Source organism: Phoenix dactylifera, chromosome 11 (assembly GCF_051530095.1).
Source record: "Phoenix dactylifera cultivar Ajwa chromosome 11, Ajwa_hap1_PhDact_Kaust_v1.1, whole genome shotgun sequence".
NCBI lineage: Eukaryota > Viridiplantae > Streptophyta > Magnoliopsida > Arecales > Arecaceae > Phoenix > Phoenix dactylifera.
This window is the reverse complement of record NC_143200.1, coordinates 23,680,384-23,698,614: the sequence shown is the minus strand read 5'-3', so window position 1 is coordinate 23,698,614 and position 18,231 is coordinate 23,680,384. Positions and strand designations below refer to the sequence as shown.

Below are 18,231 nucleotides of genomic sequence, written 5' to 3'. Positions count from 1 at the left end.
TAACATGTATGATCATTGTCTACCCAACCAAGGAGTTATGCTCGTCTAAGGGTGCGGCTGCTGCTAATGAAGAGCACTTTGCTGCTGAGCTATCAACTGTAAGTATAATCTCTGGTAGTCAACCTGTTTGTCAGGATTCTTTTTCGGCATCTTGTTACAAATTCAGTTCTCTTCATGCATAAAACCATTGCCTTCTTTGCTCATGCATTCTGTTGGAAGGCTTTCATCTTAGTTTATTTTGTCAGTTATTATTGGTTTTTCTATTTGCAGGCTAAAAATTGTTGTTTTCCTTTTCTATCTGTACAACATAATAATATAGGTAGCTACATGAAATATTTTTCTGGGCTTATTCTAATGTGAACTTACAAGAACTAGTATGCTTCATGTGCTCCTCATTTCCTAGACTGGAAGTGATTCTATGCGCCATCATTATATCATATTAGATGTTGTTATCTACTGAAATTAGATTTTTTTGGGTGTAACCATTGTTCTGATAGTAATTAGGATCTCTAACTTGTCTTAAATAGGTTGATACGAGATCATTTGAAATCTTTTTAGTTGGCGAATTATATTGGAGGAGTGCCTTTAGTAGCATTTGTTGGAAGACTTCTTACAATGAACATACTATGAGGGGCAATAGGCCAATATATACAAATTACAGAAGACCATGGTCTCTCATTCGCATGGGGGTATGAACCACGAGGGGATAATGTAAATACAATATATGTATACCAAGTATTGCTGGGGTACTTTTCACCAAAGTCATGGTGGATGATATCTAGAAATGTATATGAGTCTTGATGATAAAGTTAAGGAACTGTCAGGCAAACTGGATATGAGGATGTCATGGATGGAAGGATAGACTTGTTGGACGTACGGGTAGTTGATTATGATAGCCTTTGTCAATTCATAAATGATGGGATTGCTTGCACAAATATTAACACCTGTCTGTTGTGGTAATCTAAATGAAGTTGGCATCGGTATTAAGGTATCTGGGTGCCCTAACGCGTATAACGATTGGCCACCATAAAACCTGACGTTGGGGCTCTTTTGTATAAATTGAATATGTGGAAATACACATGCATATCAAAATATGCTGACTTACAGCTGTTCAACAAGGTCCCTAAAAATTGCTGTCTTCTTCATGCTTATGTTCTCCTCAGTACCTTGTCTTGGCATTTGTTTTTCACTTGGAGTGACCTTCTTAACCCAACGTACTGGTATATAATCTGAATCATAGGATGGTTGTTGGACATAGCCTGCATTGACACAACACCTCTCAACTCAGCCAAGAACACACACACACACACACACATAGAGAGCAGACTTGTGCTGTTGTACTATTATCCATTATTTTCTACCTGTCACTCAACAATATTGTTGCCATGGACCACGAGAAGGGGGAATCTTAGTGGAAAGGAATGCTAGGATGGTGGTGGGCAGTTATTGGGGATAGGGGTGTCTAATCAAGGCACATGCTTGGTACATAGGTCCACTAAAATCTTTTTTTCCATTGCGGGGTTATGCACAGTTGGTGGACTTGATATTTGTACTTTGGCCATAGTGCCAGTTGCGCTATACACTTGTGAATTTGAAATGGATGATGATTCTCCGAATCAATGAATTGTTGGATTACATTCTTGGCTTGATTTTTTTCCTAATAATTATTGTTGTGAATTAATAAGTTTCTCTTCTTTAATTAAAAAGGAAGTTTATAGTGGCGGGCCTCATTGTTATATGCACTCCGAGATTTTGCACTAAGTTTCATTCCTTTCCCAAATGTGGTTTACCCTCATTACTTGTGCAACAATTAGAATGGTTTTTTTTTAAATTTATTCATTGAACATAAAAATGTTCAATTTACTACTCTGCCCTTGAATTGTAGCTAACAGTCAAACAAATTAGTGAATCATGACTTCACCCTTAGGAGTTGCTGTACTGTATGCCATTTTTGGCCCTTTCCTGCTGTGCCCCATATCTTTTATTTTGGTGGTTGGATGAACTTGACTCCTAGACAAACTCCTGCACTTGGAATCTGTACCCAAACATGTGACTTTGGTCATGCTATATCCAATTGTTCTCCAAAGTTCATTTTGTTTTAAAGTCGGCTTTCATGCTGGCAAAAGTATTAACCAATTATTGTATTTTAGTAATGTATAAGAAGAGGCAAGCAACTTGAATTTTAGTTTTTAATTTTGTAAGGTGGCCTGGTTCTCTTTACAAGACTTCGAATTTCATTGGTTGATATTTTAGGGCTCTCTTTGAGATGTGGGATATTGACATTTTGATCGCTATTTGGAAAATTGTTTCATATGTTGTTTTGCATTATTAGAGAAATTTTGACTGCGAGAAAGTAGAGACTGGTTTGATAGGAAAAAAATGGATGCTTTATGGTATATATAAAGGCATGACTATTTGGGTTGCATTAATGTCGACCATGTTATTGGTGGCGGTTTTACTTTTGCTCTCTCTCTCTCTCTCTCTCTCTCTCTCGCGTGCGTGCACGCACGTGGAAGCACGTGCATAATTTTATTTATAATTCAACTGAAAAAACTTACCTCAGAGGTTAACCAATTTTACGACTCTTTTTAGTAATTACATTATATAATGACATCGTTATAGATTAAATGTATTGCCGTGGTTATGCTATAGTTGCCCAGTTTTATTTATAATTCAACTGAAAAGACGACTTTTCTCTTCTGTGGCTGTTTCTTTGGAGTGTTTATATTTCTGTGGCTGGTGCTCCGATATCGCTAGGTTAATCGCCAATAAGCATCGAAGAAGGGCAAAGCATGCTTTTCATAGTTGTTTGTCACTTTTTTTATTTTTTAGTGGGTGGAATTAATTTTAGGTTCTCTCTCTTTTTTTAAAACAAAGTCCAAGCTCCTTTTTTTAAAATTTAAATAATGCGGTAGTTTTTCTTTACTTGTAACAGGTCACAAAGCTTGCTGAACTTTACAAAGCGAGTTCAGAGGAATGGTCCAAAAAGGCAGGGGAGCTTGAGGGTGTTATCAAAGCATTGGAGGTGAGGATTTCATCCCTAAATTGGTGCCTCAATACTTAGCATAGTTTACACTTGTGGTTTTTCTTCTTCTTCTCTCCTTCTTCTTCTTTTTCCTTTTTTTTTTTTGGGGGGGGGGGGGGGGGAAGGAGGGACATTGATTGAAAGAGGCTTTTCATGTCAGGCTATCTTCTGATCTGGTTTTCTTCTGCTAATGCAGACACATATGACTCAAGTTGAAAATGAGTACAAAGAAAAAGTTGAAAAGGAACTATCACTTAGAAAAGATCTTGAAAAGGTATTGTTGTACTATGTGTTGATGTTAGTGTAGTTAAAATTCAATGCTTGTTATTGATTGTCTAGGTCTATCATAGGAATGTTGAAAAAAAATGCATGCATTCTCTCTCTGTTTTTTTTTTGGTTCTCTGATCTATATATACTGTGCCATCTGGCCCTTACAAATTTCTGTCAGTACTAAGTTGCTTATAAAGCCTTTATCTTCTGTTCTGGAAAATGTTTATTTCTTCGTTTGTAGGAAGCTGCAGTCATGAAGGAGAAGTTAGAAAAGTGCGAAGCTGAAATTGAGATTGCAAGGAAGGCTAATGAGTCTAGCATTCTTCCATTATCCAGTTTTCGTGCTGATCCAACCTTGGAAGAACTGTATGCTTTTGTACCGATTGCGCTCCCTGCGTATTAAGTCTCCGCACTCTTGTTTAGGCACTGTATTGAACAAGTAGAAGCAGATAGCAAGTTTCATATTTTTACACTTTGTTTATTTTATGACATGCCAAAGATCATGTTTTCATCATTTATTTGCAGATGTATCAAAATGTTGTTTGAACTCATGTTTTGCAACTGTAGTATGTTATATAGTTATAGGTTTGTTTGATTTTATCAATTTCTTAATAATAGTAAATGTAATCTTGAAATTCAGGGGATTTCAGCTAGTTATCCTCTTGTTGTCTGTTTACATTTTCTGTCTATTGATAAAAAATTTGAGAACATGTTACTGAAACTACTGGTTCATGTGGTTTAGGAATTAGTATCCATATATCTACAAGTAATGCATCGCTGGTACCTTTTTTGGTACTTGTACCGGTAGTCCGGTACCATGCCTGTACATGTCAGTACGGGTTAGTTCATGGTACTGACACTCAGTATGCCTCCTGTACTGTATATTGATTTGCTAGGCATGAGTCAAAACAGTTTGGTACAACGAATCATGATCTAGTGGACACCTTGGGCGAATGTTTGGTTTCAGAATAAGAGAAATGAGCCCACGGAAAAAAATGGAGACTTAATATTTAAAATTATTCAATCATTTTGATGAAATAATTTTATACAAGTTAAGAGAAATAAGTGACTAAAAAAGGTGCTTGCCAGCTTTACTAGAATCTAGCTTTTGCCCTTCCTCAAACCTGCTTTATTTTGGTGTCAGAAAGGTTATTTGGCTGAATAAAGCTGGATGAGTGGGTTTTATTCATGATCCTAGTAGGCCCTTGAAGATCAACTCATTATGATCTTTTGATTGCCTGAAAGGACCAATGTAGTATTTGGAAAAGTCGAGAGATTGTCATATTGTAGGCTTTATGTATTACAATTTGAACAATTGGTGCTAGTGATATACATGCCTTTACCCCATTTAAACCCACTTAAAAATGGAATGCCTTGTAAAAGGTTTCTAAAAGCCAACCTTTTGTTCCCACCTCCAAGACCAGTTATCCGTACTTACCTTTTATGATCAAGTATCCTCTAAGCAGTCAGTGGATTCATGAAGGCTTCATAAACTTTAGGTTAATTTGTAATTTATTAATAGAGTACTTGCCAATCAAACATGTTCATCGGGTGGGCCGGCTTGGGCTCGAGCTGGGCTCAACCCAAGGTATAACTAAAATTAGTCAGGCCTAGGCCTAGGTCGGCCTTCAGGCCTATTTCCTTGGCCTGAACCTGATACTTACTTGGGCTTTGGGCCGCCAGGCTTAAAATTCAGGCCTAGGCCCGCTCGAAAGCCTTCGGGCTTGAGTAGGTTAGGCAGGCTATCCACCTCGTGAATAAGTCTCCCACCAATATACCTACCAAAGTTGCTTTAGTTAAAGCATGTTAGCTGGAGACTTGCGTCTAGCTTCTAGAATCCATGTCATATGTATATCTGAATAGAACATGTGTCATATACTTGGATACTTATTAATTTTTCTTTGCTTGTATCTTTTAGAAATTGGTAGACAATTAGACTTTTTTGACCCAGATTTCAACCCATTATAGTAATGTTAAAAATGAGCTTTTGTTCTTTCCAGAGACCAGTCAAAAATATACATATAGAATAACTTTGTAAAATGCTATTTTTTAAACTCCTTAAGCATATTAGGAAGTTTGATTGAGGAACATGTTGGAAGACCTTAACCAATAATATCTTTCAATTTTTTCTTTTATTCAATATTTAAATGTACAATATTTTACTTGAATATTATTTTTTCATGTATCCCCCTATCTATTTCTCCCATCTTGCCGAGTTAGGCATTTAGGGCTTGTGTCTGGATTTGATTCTGGTGCCTATGTCCATGCAACACATTGAAGCCAACTTTATCTATGGGGATGGTTAACCATATTGACATTCATAGTCATCAACAATAACAAAGAATTTTTGTAAAATCTTCTGATATGATCCAAACAAAATCAAGTACTTGAATCTAATCTTTCAAATCTTGATCTATCTAAAGGTTTTTCCTTGACTTAAAATTGCTTCATTGATGCTCCCATCCAGAACTATCACACTACAGTAGTAAGTACTCTTCTTGTCAGACATAAATAACATCACACTGTATTATGTTTGGCCTCATTCCTGAACTAAAGCATCATGGCTTGAGTCTGACTTGTGTTGCAAATAAGTTAGTGGCAAATATGCCTTTATCTGATGCTAATCTCAGAAATTTCTAGCTTGAGTTTGCGTGTTTAAAATCTTACCAAACACGGAAGGTTTTGGTGTCAACTGTTAATTGGAAGTATATACACATGAGACACTACATAATTTAGTGTTTGCTAATGGCTTGTTCTTAGTTTTATTAGTAATTAATGAAAAAGCATATTAGTTGAAGGTTGTAACCGATAGGATTTGCACTTAGATCAAGACATTGTGGCCATCTTTCATTAAGTTGTTTTTCATTGACATGTGAGATAGCTTACATGACTTCACCAAAATTTCCATCAAGATCAATGCTTCTTGGACTTCAGTATGGTAGTCAACTAAGAAGATGCCTATCCATGCTGTGGACTCCTGAAAATGAAACTAAAAAAAGACGATAGGAATAGTAACATGAAAAAATGATGTGGTTTTTATAAGTTTTACAAGTATTTTTAAATGGTTGTCGATTGCTACTATATAGCATGTTTTATGGTCACACATAGAATATATCTATATGACACTTGCATATTTAATAAGCATACGACCTTTTTTTCATTAAGCTTATTTTTGGCTTTTGGAACAATTCAGCATCCAAATATGTATATTATTAACTCGTATACAAGTTTATTTTATGTAGATTTTTTTTGGATCAACTTGACATATGTGAGCGTTAAGTGTTTCAACCATGCCTAAAGCAAAAGTGGAATGGTAACTAAGGAAGTAAGGCAACAAAAAGATGCCATGTTTTTTCTATTTCCTTCTACCGACCTTTTCCACTGTAATTATTGCATTGCCATCTTGGTCGACTCTTCATCCCTTTTTTTTTTATTTTCTTTTGAGTAATAATATTTTGTTCATCTTTCTGTTCATCTTCTTTGGCCTTCATATTCTCTTTCTATTTTATGATCCCTTTACTCTTTTTTTCCCATCCAATTTCTTTCTTGTTCTTTTCTCTCCTGTCGGTTATATGTCATTTTCACTGATTTGGCGGGTTTGATAAATACTTTGCATCAAAAACAAAGGTCCCGAACTTTGAAACTTCGGATTGGACATTTCGCTAGTTAGAAGTTCGAAGCAACATGTGTAACAACAATATTGCTCTGCAACTAACAGAAAGAATTAGTAAATGTGGATTCAGCCACTTATGAACCAGCCCTAATATAAGCTTATCTAAATGATTAGATGCAAGGTTTGTTGTACAGAGCTGTACAACCTGATACCAGGTATACCGTACCATAATGATACCTTACAAGGGCTCAATTCGGCACTGTATTGACGCATGGTGAGACACCAACGGTACCATGTGTTAGTACAGGGGCTTATGATGCCATTCATACTGTGTCTGGAATGTCTATATCAAACCTGGGTTAAAGGAAATTGTAACTGACTACTCATTCATCGTTTCCAAGTATCTTTTTTTGAAGGTTTCTATGTTGTGCTAAAATTGGAACTTTTGTCATGGTTGAAGTTCCATTTATTTGTTTACGCAAACATATATCTATCTTGTTATGCATACATTTTTAAGTTTTAATTGCTTCTATTGTGGGCTTTTGTGGATTGGATTTTCCAATTTGGAAGAAGGGGTAGCTGAGTTAGTTGATCCCTTAGCAGATGGTTAATGAACATGACATGATTCTTTCAACTTTCGCACGTCACTAATGGTTCAATTGGCCTGAGCATGGCAACATTACTATAGAACCTCTTGTTAAAATTTAACGTCTAGAAAGTAATAGAAGCATATGTTGATGTCTATTAAAATTTAACTAATCTGAACATGTTCACATTACCATCTGAACAAGCTACTATTCTAGTATATCTCATGATATAATCTGATTCTAAGTATGTTTATTATAATTGGTCTTGTCAATTTCACCAATTTTTTTTTTCCATTCTATCTTTATTTTCTAATTCACATCCAAATTGAATTGTTAATTTGTTTGTTGTATTAGGCTCAGTTTCATCTTACCTGAGGAGCCAGTTGTACATTTTTCTTTTCTTTTTTTTAAGTATAACCTAATGCCATCTGGTGAAATTGACAGTGATAACGCACATGAGGATGGTCAGTTGGTTGTCCCCAAGACTCCGTTAGGTATTTCAGGGACGGCATTAGCTGCTTCCCTTCTCCGAGATGGTTGGAGTGTAAGATTTATCACCCCATCTTATATGTTTAATTATCGCTCTCTCCTGTGTGAATGTTTTTCTTCCTCCTTATGCCTGTTTGTGTTGATTTATTTCTTTTGAGTGTAGCTTGCTAAAATGTATGAGAAATATCAAGAAGCTGCTGATGCTCTGCGACATGAGAAATGGGGACGGAAGCATGCAGAGGCCATTTTGGAACGGGTATTAATTTTAACCAATTATCCTAAAAATATTTTTGACCTAAATTATTATTTCTACTTGCCTTTCTGTGTGAGGATCCCTAAAGTTGAACCTACTTTATCGGTTAAGGTTAAAAAATGTCACTTTTCATAATATTTGATTCTTGTATGCATGTTACAATTTATTTAAACAATTGTAGTCTGTAAACTCCTATGCTAACTATGACATTTTTTGCTATGGCCCATGGATATATCATATTGTTTAAGAGCATGCTTCTCTATAATTTAAATTTTTATGTGTTTGGATATTTATGAATTTGTGATGAGTATATAATTTGCAAGCATTCTATAAGGTATACGGACATGTCTTGTTGTACTTGAAACAGAAATTGGATTCATTTAGTACAATAAATAAGCTGTTTTGTTTAAACCTATATAACCAATATTTGTTGGTATCTTTTTTGCTCTCCTTTGACTTTAATAGTTACTTTTTCTTGAAATTAAACTTAGTTACTGACTTTCTGTCCAAATTTACATGACTAATTTATCAAATAGAAACTTATTTTTGAAATGTCAAAAACTGATGCATGAAATCTCGAACATGTTAATTGTTAGAACATCCTTTTGGATTTATGTGTGATTAATCAATTGGAGACATTTTAAAAGAATTTTGTTGGACATTTCCTTGTAATAACTAATGTCGGTTTTGTTGCAAAACTTTGAAGTTGCATATAGTTTTAATTTTATAATTTTAAATATATTTAGGGCATGCTTGGTATCATTTTTGTTTCCTAGATTTATGTTTTCAAAAGCAAAAGCAGAATATCGAGGCAAAAGTTTTGTTTGGTTACTATCATTCTTGTTTTCCCTTCTTAAATTTGTTATGTAAGAAAAAGGTGAAAGCATGAAAATCTTGGGTGGACATGTGCTGCTCCCCCAGTCTTTGACCTGTTGCCTTGCATCTCGCTTCTTGCTGTTATCATTGCAATTGCACGTCCGCCCTCTTCCTATCCAACATTCCAATATTCTAGTTCCCTTCTAGTCCCAAATCCTTTGAACTTCTGCCTTAATCCAAAAGCTTAACTGTTACACCATAGTGATTATGGTTGGAACTGGGCTGTCAGGTTTTCATATAGCCCAGGCCTGGAACAGAATTTTTCAGGCTTCAGCTTGAGCCCATCCATGGAAATTTTTTGAAAGTTTAGGCTTGAGCCAGTAACCAAGTCCGACCAAAGCCCAAACGGGCTTGCTACTCGAAATTAAGCCCCAGTCCAAGCCCAATTCGAGCCCAATCTTCTCCTCCATCTTTTGCTTCTTTGGGTTCCTCGATGGTGACAAGGGTGTGGATGATGGGTGATAGTGCGAGGCATGATCGATTTTGGGCAATAGGGGCGATGGAATGAGGAGAGCTCGAGAGAGAGACATCGGGAGGCAATGTGGGAGTGGTGGTAGGGCATTGGGGGGGGGGTTCGGGGGGTTAGGGTCAGTTGGTGTGCTGGATTGGGCTGAGTTGGGCTTGGGCAAGGCCTTGTTTTTGTTTGAGCTTATAATCTAAACCCAAATGCTTTAGAGCTAGAACCAAAGCTCGTCGTAGAGCCGGCTCGACTTGATGGGCCTTCGTCCAGCCCATGTCTTGTTCCAAACCTTCTTATCACCTACTTAGAGGTGAACTTGTTGCCATCTTCACCATGTCTCTTTCTTTCTTTTGCTCTCTGCTATCATAACTGATGCTCTCACCGTCGAAATGGTAATTAGAAGCTCCATCATCAATATGTGGTTGCCAAGCATCCCTCTAACCAAGTGCAATCGTGACTTGAAAGGCGCTCGACCTCCACTTGGCTTCTGACATTGGTGGAGACCATGGCCTGCCGTACCGGTCCGTACCGGCCGGTACGTACTGGTCCGGCCTGGGACCGGTACCGGATCAGCATGGAATCCGGTATCGATAGTTTATTGTTGGAGAACCGGTACGGAACCGGTACAGACCGGTACGGGATCGGTACAGGACTGGTTCGTATCGGTCCGGGCTGCCACCGATACGCCGACCGGTACCGGTACGGCGGACCTTAATGGAGACTTCAAGTTTCCATCACCAGAGGGTGGACACTGCTATACCAGCCTTTTTGATCTCCTTGCCTTTTCCTTCTTCCCTGCTTCCAGGCTCCTCTCACTGCATCCTCTGTTGCTGCCTTCATGCTTCGTTACCCTAGCGGGAATATGATGAAGAACTGCCTCGTGAGGCAAGCTATGTGAAAAGTGAAAAATGTTAAGGATATGGTTATTTTAGGAACATGGAAACTCCTGTATTAGAGGTATAATGTTGGGAATTATGCAGGATTTTATATAGTTTGACGGTGTGCTCCTATTGGTTGCAGCTATCTTGATGTTCAAAATGGCGAGTACTGCTTCTAACTTCAAAGTCTACAATGGGACTGTTGCATATAAAGTTCTCAATGTTATATTTGCACCAGTCATCTGTTTGTAATATGTTACCTCCCAAGTTTGATATGATTTGTTTTGTGATGACAGTGTAGAAGTTGGGCCTAAGGCCAGTGACTTTGTCTTCACAGAAAGGTGTCTGGTGCTTAACCTTCTGTAAGGTTGTGAGAGTTTAATAGATTTTGCATTCGAAGATGTGAAGTTGGTGCAGAGGAGATAAGTGATTGAGATTCTTAGTGTGCGCATTCAATTGGGCTGGTTGGCATGATGGGTCCTATATTTAAAAGTCCTATTTTTTTTGAGTCATTAATGCAAGGTATGCCGTATTGGTACCGGTAGGCATATCGGTCGCCTATCGGACCAATATGGTTCCGGTTCGGTTCCTTAGGCGACCCAATATGGTTCCGGTTCAGTTCCTAGCTCGTGCCCGCGCGTTGCGATTTCTAGCTTGTGCCCACGTGGGAGCGCTACCCAGCGCGGGGAACCACATGTGGGCATAGTTCCCAGCGCGTGGGCGTGCTGCCCAGGGCGCGCGTCTGGTCCGCACCGGTACCAGGCTTGTACCGCTCGGTTCCGGTCTCAAACGGGTCGGAACCGTTTTCCACGCTTGAACCGGACTGGTCAGGGACCGGACTGGTCTGATACGGGCTGAACCGGCTGGTACGGGCTGAATCGGCTGGTTCAGCATACCATGCATTAATGTTTGTGCAGATTCTTCTCTCTCTAGTTCTGAGTTCATCCTGTTCATCTGGCGCAAAGGCCTAGGATGAACTTAAACGGTTGTTCAAGCAATCTTTGCAGTTGCATTAAAAAGTTAGACATCTTTAAAACTGATACAAAATTCCTTTAACAATTGTTTTAGCTGAAATCGTACTTATTAATTTGTTAGCTGCAAGTTAGTTTTTTACCTGCTGCAAGTTTTTGAGGATTCCAATAACGACATTATGGTTCCGTTTTGTGTGTACCAATCCCGTTTCTTCAGGATCCGTTTGCTCATTTTTATGGATTACTCTCATGTTACATTTGGAAATAGAAGAGTTGGCATCATAGGCATCTAACGGTTTGGTTGCTGCCGTGCATAAATGTATAGTATTTTGAAACTTGTGTTAGGAGGTAATCCGACAATTAAAGTTTAGTGTTTTCGAGTATTTTTGTCAAATGATGTTGGTCATAATAAAGTAACCCCTTATATTTTTAACTTATTGGTGGCTACTATTTTTGATGTGCTAGATATAAGCACCCAATAATTGTCACAATTATAGATGCTACTAATTTGCTATGGTGCCTTGATGGAATACAGGTAGATAAATACAAAGGTGAAATAGGTAGTTGAGTTGACCTCTATTTCTGCATCTTCTAATGACTCTGTTCCATAAGAATTTTGCCTAACAGATGTTGTACTTAATGTGGCACTCTTTTGACTTAAAGATACATGCTTAGAGACTGTTTGTACCACTAATTTCTTTAAATGATAAATTTCACATGATTTTTAAGAAAGATGATGCTAGGTTTTTTTCTTTGTTCACCTGTGATGCTAAAGTTTTTCTACTTTGATCCTGCAGGTACTACATGAAATAGAAGAGAAGGCTGGGATCATTTTGGATGAACGAGGTGACTTTCTCTTATACGATACCTACTTGCTCAACCACTTTGTTTTTCTAGATGAAATATGTTATCGGGGGTCTAGAATACTAGATAATCACTATTATTAAATATTCAGGTTATTGCTGTTTTTGCATTATTCGTGTGATTAAATTCCAAAAGGTGGTTTTCTGAATATTAACTTTTGCAGAGGATTGTCCTATTGGCATTCTGAAGCCACTATAACGCTATCTTAACAAATTTGTAGGCCTAACGAATTAAAATTAAAAATTAGTTAATTCACAACCTTATTTTTACACAACAGTATTGCTCACCATTTGCTATTCCTAAATTGTAAGGCTTTCAATGAATTTATTTTAAACTATATTTAAAGGTTCTTAATGTTTATTTATATTTTGACTTGATTTTTAAAATATTATTTTTCTTTGTTATTATATAATGTATAACGAGTGCACGAGCCTTTTCCTTGTCTACTGAAAAACTTTATGTTTATTGTTTCAGCTGAACATGAGAGAATGGTGGAAGCATACTCTTTGATGAATCAAAAATTGCAGCAGGCACTATTAGAGCATGATAATTTTGAGAATACTATTCGGAACTTAAAGGTATATGGTCTTTACATTATTCTATTATAATTTTAGTGTATTGACTTATGCTGAAAGTCATTTTTCAGTCTGAGTTGAAGAAGCGTGAACGTGATCAAACTATTGCACAAAAGGAGATAAGTGATCTTGAGAAGCAGGTAAGCGTTTGTTAAATACATCTCTAGTTGTGGCATATGAACAGAGATGTAGGGTTGCTTGATTATTCTTAATTTAATTGTTTAGTAGGATAGCTTTTGCAAGCTTTAGTATGTGAAAGTAACCATTTGTGAAAAACTGATAGGTTAAAATTCGACTTTGGTATAATTCTGTTTGTTTAAATTCCTTTTCTATGGTTACTTTGAGTTTATGTATTGGAGTTTTCTCTTTTCGTTAACAAATCATGTTATTAAGTCCTTTTTTTGGTCCGTGTCTATCTGTTACAGGTAACAGTTCTTTTGAAGGAATGCCAAGATATTCAACTTCGCTGTGGTGCTACCCCTCAGTTTCCTGGTGAAAAATCTGTGACTATGATTTCAGTTGATATTGATGATGGCACTGATGCTAGGAACAAGATCTCTGAGCCCCATGTGAGCAACTTTAGCTTTCAAACATCCGTCTTTCTTATCTCATCTCTTAACAATATAGCCATGTGTTCTGATGCAATGTATCAATTAACTGAACCAGATGATGTTTAAGGACATACATGGATTAGTGGAGCAGAATGTCCAGCTCCGAGGCCTTGTGCATAGTCTTACAAGTGAAGATGAAAAAAGAGACTTTGAACTAAGGGTGAATATCAAAACTATCGCATGATAGTCGGCAACTTATTTCTAGTTCCACTATAAGTTCTTAGATAACTTCCAGTCCATTTTCCTTTCATGAACCAGCTTAACATGGAATTTGGTTTGTTAATTTAAGCCGTGTTATTTCATTTTAATTTACTCTGCAACTTAGATAGAGCATTGTTCCTATTATAAAACTAATTTTTTCCTCTGAGCTTTTCAGGAGAGTTTCCAGATTGAGCTTCAGAAGGTCACTGATGAGGCAACTGCTAAGGTTGAAGCAGTGCTGAAAAGATCCGAGGAACAAGGGCACATGATTGAATCTCTTCACAGCTCTGTAAGTTTTACCATAGTACATTGTTCACTTTGGTGTCTGGATAAAATTTGACTGAAGACCTACATGCTCATGTAGGTCTCTTCCCCCTACATTGTCATGTAGGTGCAAATCTGTCACATTTGTTATTTTATTATTTAAATGGGAAAGGATAACAGGATGGAATGGGCTTCTTGATTGATGAAATTCTTCTTCTTATGTTATTACAAACCTAAAACTTGTTCTCTCATCCTTCTCACCTTCTTCTTTCTCCATCCATTTCCACCGTCAACTCTGCTTCCACCTTCCTCCTTTTGTCTTCATCGTCACATCTTCTTTGACCTCGATTTCCAGTTATAACTACATATGAGAACCATGATTGTTGAGGTGTGCTAAGAACATGTCAAGCCCTATGGTTGTTGGTGATGCTTCGGAGGTTCATAGAGCCAGCATTAAGGTTTGCTGGACCGGTATCGGAGCTCGTAGTGGGAAGAGGGAGGGAGGGGGAGAGACCGAGAGGAGGGCTTACCTGGGAGCGACAAAGAGGTGTATGACAAGAAGACTCATGGAGAGAGGGAAGAGGGAGAATGAGGAGGAAGAGAGAGTGAGGGAGGGAGGGGGAGGGGGGAGAGAGAGGAAAGGATGCGGGGAAGAGGGAGGGAGGGAGATAGACTTGGTGGGGGGCACTTACCTAGGAGTGACAACGTTTGTGGGTGAGGGCAAGACGAGCATGAGCAAACAAGAGAGGCGAAGAAATGGAATCTTTGAAGCTCAACAGAGGGGGTTAGGGGGAGGGGTTTTATAAGTGGGGGGCTGAACTGACTTGAGTGGCTAAATCGTCCTGGGTTGGCGTCAGCATGGTTTGGTACAGGCGAACCGCTCGGTTCGGCAATCACTAGCCAGCATGGTCAAGGACGATGTCCATCAGTGAGGCATTAAGCTCATGCGGGGCATATGCCTAATCTTGGTTTGACAATCTACATGGTCTTCACTAAATATATGAAATGGTATAATGGGTTAGAGCACCTGTCTGACCAGATCTGTGCCCTTCACCATATCCATGGCTATGATGGGAGATTAAGGCAGACTCTGGCTTTGCGGAGTCGGTAGCCATAGGAGGAAAGGAGAATGGAGAGATGGTGAGAGTGAGGAGTTTAGACATTGGAAAGAACAGAATAGTTTAACTTACTGGAGCACATTCCACTGGCTGTTAATTTAGTTAATTTATTGACTGGCCGTTAATTTAGTTAATTTATTGACTGGCCAAGTGTTGGACACTTGGACCTATATGCCGTGTAGATGGAATTGACCTACATTTTGGTGTAGGTCTAGCATTTCTCAAAAAATTTATTTTTCCTGTTGGTCAGACATGTTATACATTCTCAGAATATCCTGCCTGTATCTTTGATCAGGTTGCAATGTATAAGAGGTTATATGAAGAAGAACGTAGGCTTCGTGCTTCTAGCCATGTTTACACTGAATCTGTTCCTGGTAAATATATCATGTGGGCCTTTCTCTCATTTATCCTCTACTAAATTGCATTACTTATGTGTTATGATTATCTCCTTAATCTTTAACGAATGTCGGTATTCATACATTTTATCAACATTATTGCATAGAATTAAGTTGCAGGTGTTGGTGGCTACTGTGAAATATAACCCTCTGTAGTTCTCATTTTGAGACTAATATGATAATGTAAGATGACTTTTTTCATTTAGTGCTAATTCTTAAAAATGAATTTTTGCAGGAGATGGAAAGAAGGAGCTTATGCTTCTCTTTGAAGGTTCTCAGGTAATTTTCTGAAAGATATTTGTTGATCATGGTCTTGCTTATCAACATTAAATTTCTACCATATTCTTCCAATGTTATTATTATCACCGTTTGTTTAAACAACAGGAAGTTTCAAAGAAAGCATATGAGCAACTAACTGAACGCGCTAGAAATCTTGAAGAGGATTTGGCTAAATTGAGGTAGCTGTTTATTATTGGATGGCTTTTGTCTATATTTGCTTAGTTAAGTCTACAAATTTGTCAGGCAGAAAATGTGTAATGTTTTTCCACACTCCCATTCCTTGTAAATTTTTGACTGAAAGCATGAAACTGAAACTGAATCTTGCCAGTTTGTATTGGCTGAAACAGATCGACAGCCTGGGTAGTTTTGGAGTTTTCTTCTGAAACTTGTTTATTGGCCATATTTATTGTATTTATGGTCAGTTCTTCATTTCTTCAAACTCCTAGAAGCATTTCCCAGAGAGTAAAATTGAAATTTACCAGTTTCCTGAATTTCTGGAGGCATTATGAATTTGTGGTATTGTGTTTCAAAGAAATTTTAAAAAATAATTTTAAAAAAAGAACTGGCTATCCTGGCGTAAGGCTAGTAGTAAATGATTTTTATATTTATATTGTAGACACCAGATGTGGCAGTGCAGTTCTGTTTCGCAAGCTTGTTCAAATCAGTAGTCCACGTGAATTCATATTGGCCCATAAATTGGTCAATATTTCAGTATGAATATGATTATAAATATTGAAGTCTATATGGTATATTATGTTTTATTGACTATTATTTTATTTTTTATTATTTTTATTTTGTCTTACAATTATAAAATATAATAAGTAAGTATATTTTATAATTATAAAATATAATAACATATTTAAGTTCTAACATTTGAGATGGATTGATGAAACTTTAGCTAGCTCACTAGGTGCTCAGCAGCTGCAATGGCTATAACAAACATTTGAGATAGTGCCTCTTTTTTTATTGGTGACTTAGTTGTAAGAATTTATTATTTATGAGCCATAGTAATTTCATCTATCAAGGAAACTCTTACACAAGTCGGCCCAGACTTAAAACTACATATTGACTCGAGACACTTATGTCAATAGTCAAAGAATTTATGATTAACTGTTTATTATTTTCCAATCACAAATTTAAGGTAGATATAACCTTTTCTTTATGACTGCTCGCAGTTTTCTCATCTGTTAGACATATTTGTTTAAATGCTAACAAATCAAAGAGCACATTACTTTGGTATTTTGACTATTATTATTTCTTTTAATACCTTGTAGATTGGAATCATTATCTAGTTCTAGACTATTTTATTTGCTTGTTTTATTGGGAGTCTTAATTATTATGAAAATGTATATTGTTTTCATAATATTTCTTTTGTGTTTTTAGGACAAGTCGGAGCTATGTAACTCTCTTCTATATTTTGGTTTGTTTACTGTTTCTCTATGGTTATTTGTCATTCTAGGATGATAGGTGATCATTGACTGTATGATGCAAGTATACAGTCAAAAAAAATTTAGAGAATGACCGGAAAAATTAAAAATATCTTTTTACGAAAATATTAAAAATGGATTTAATTAGTGCCTTGTGGACCCAATGCTGGTCCTGGTACCAGCCTAGTGTGATACATGCCTGCACTTGAAATCTTTTTGCTATGTTATTTTGATATTTTTTCAGAGGTGCTTATCAGTGCATAGATTAACCGAGCAGTCATCTGCATGTGGAAGAACATGTTTATTCTTTCTTTTCCTCATCTTTCTGTGCTGCGAATCAGTAAATGCTAGCTCCTGTACTTCTAGTTCTCCAATATTAATGTTTATATTTGCCCTCTTTTCATGCCTAGTTTTAAAAATTGTATTGGGTATATTCTTATGTTTCAATTAGGGGCGAGCTTACATCGATACGTTTAGAGCGTGATAAGATGATCCTCGAAGCCAGTTTTGCTAGGGAAAGACTTGATAGTTTCAAGAAAGAATTTGAACACCAGGTAGCTTTTAAACATATCCTTTCCCCTTTTTACGTTGCGCACTTTGTTGGTTGTCCTATGGCATCTTTTATCATCATTTCTCATTTTCATTTCATTGGATTTTATGTTTACACTGTACTTAATTGGATGCTTTTCGTTTATATGCAAGGCAGGTATTGAATATTCACTATTAACCAAGAGGAATCCGTTTTGAAAAATGTGTTCTGTTCATTTAAAGATTATTTTATCGTTATGTCTGGTTAATGCATTGTCTTTTTAATTTACTGCAGAGAAAGGAGGCAAATGCAGTTTCAGCTAGAAATGTGGAGTTGACACACTTGCTGGTTGATTATCAAAAACGTCTCCGAGAAAGTTCTGATTCTTTACAAGCCTCCGAGGAGAATTTACGAAAGCTTTCTATGGAGGTAGGAAAATTTCCATTCATGGTCTGCCGTACCGGTCCGTACCGGCCGGTACGTACCGGTCCGGCCTGGGACTGAACCGGTTCCGTACCGGTCCGGCCTGGGACTGAATCGGTTCCG

The 18,231-nt window shown here is 37.2% G+C and overlaps 1 protein-coding gene across 3 annotated transcripts in view; it reads left to right on the top strand.

The window, feature by feature from the left end:
* Window positions 1-18,231, top strand: part of NUA (nuclear pore anchor) — a 58,865-nt gene that overhangs the window by 3,821 nt on the left and 36,813 nt on the right. For all 3 annotated transcript variants that reach the window (XM_008795600.6, XM_008795601.6, XM_008795599.6), the window contains exons 6-22: window positions 33-98; window positions 2,936-3,025; window positions 3,222-3,299; window positions 3,537-3,661; window positions 7,940-8,039; window positions 8,148-8,240; window positions 12,220-12,268; window positions 12,761-12,864; window positions 12,933-13,001; window positions 13,287-13,430; window positions 13,528-13,632; window positions 13,849-13,962; window positions 15,351-15,429; window positions 15,686-15,729; window positions 15,835-15,908; window positions 17,608-17,710; window positions 17,980-18,114. In XM_008795600.6, coding sequence (XP_008793822.4) covers window positions 33-98; window positions 2,936-3,025; window positions 3,222-3,299; window positions 3,537-3,661; window positions 7,940-8,039; window positions 8,148-8,240; window positions 12,220-12,268; window positions 12,761-12,864; window positions 12,933-13,001; window positions 13,287-13,430; window positions 13,528-13,632; window positions 13,849-13,962; window positions 15,351-15,429; window positions 15,686-15,729; window positions 15,835-15,908; window positions 17,608-17,710; window positions 17,980-18,114 — 1,572 coding nt within the window. The remainder of the gene's footprint in view (window positions 1-32; window positions 99-2,935; window positions 3,026-3,221; window positions 3,300-3,536; window positions 3,662-7,939; window positions 8,040-8,147; window positions 8,241-12,219; window positions 12,269-12,760; window positions 12,865-12,932; window positions 13,002-13,286; window positions 13,431-13,527; window positions 13,633-13,848; window positions 13,963-15,350; window positions 15,430-15,685; window positions 15,730-15,834; window positions 15,909-17,607; window positions 17,711-17,979; window positions 18,115-18,231) is intronic.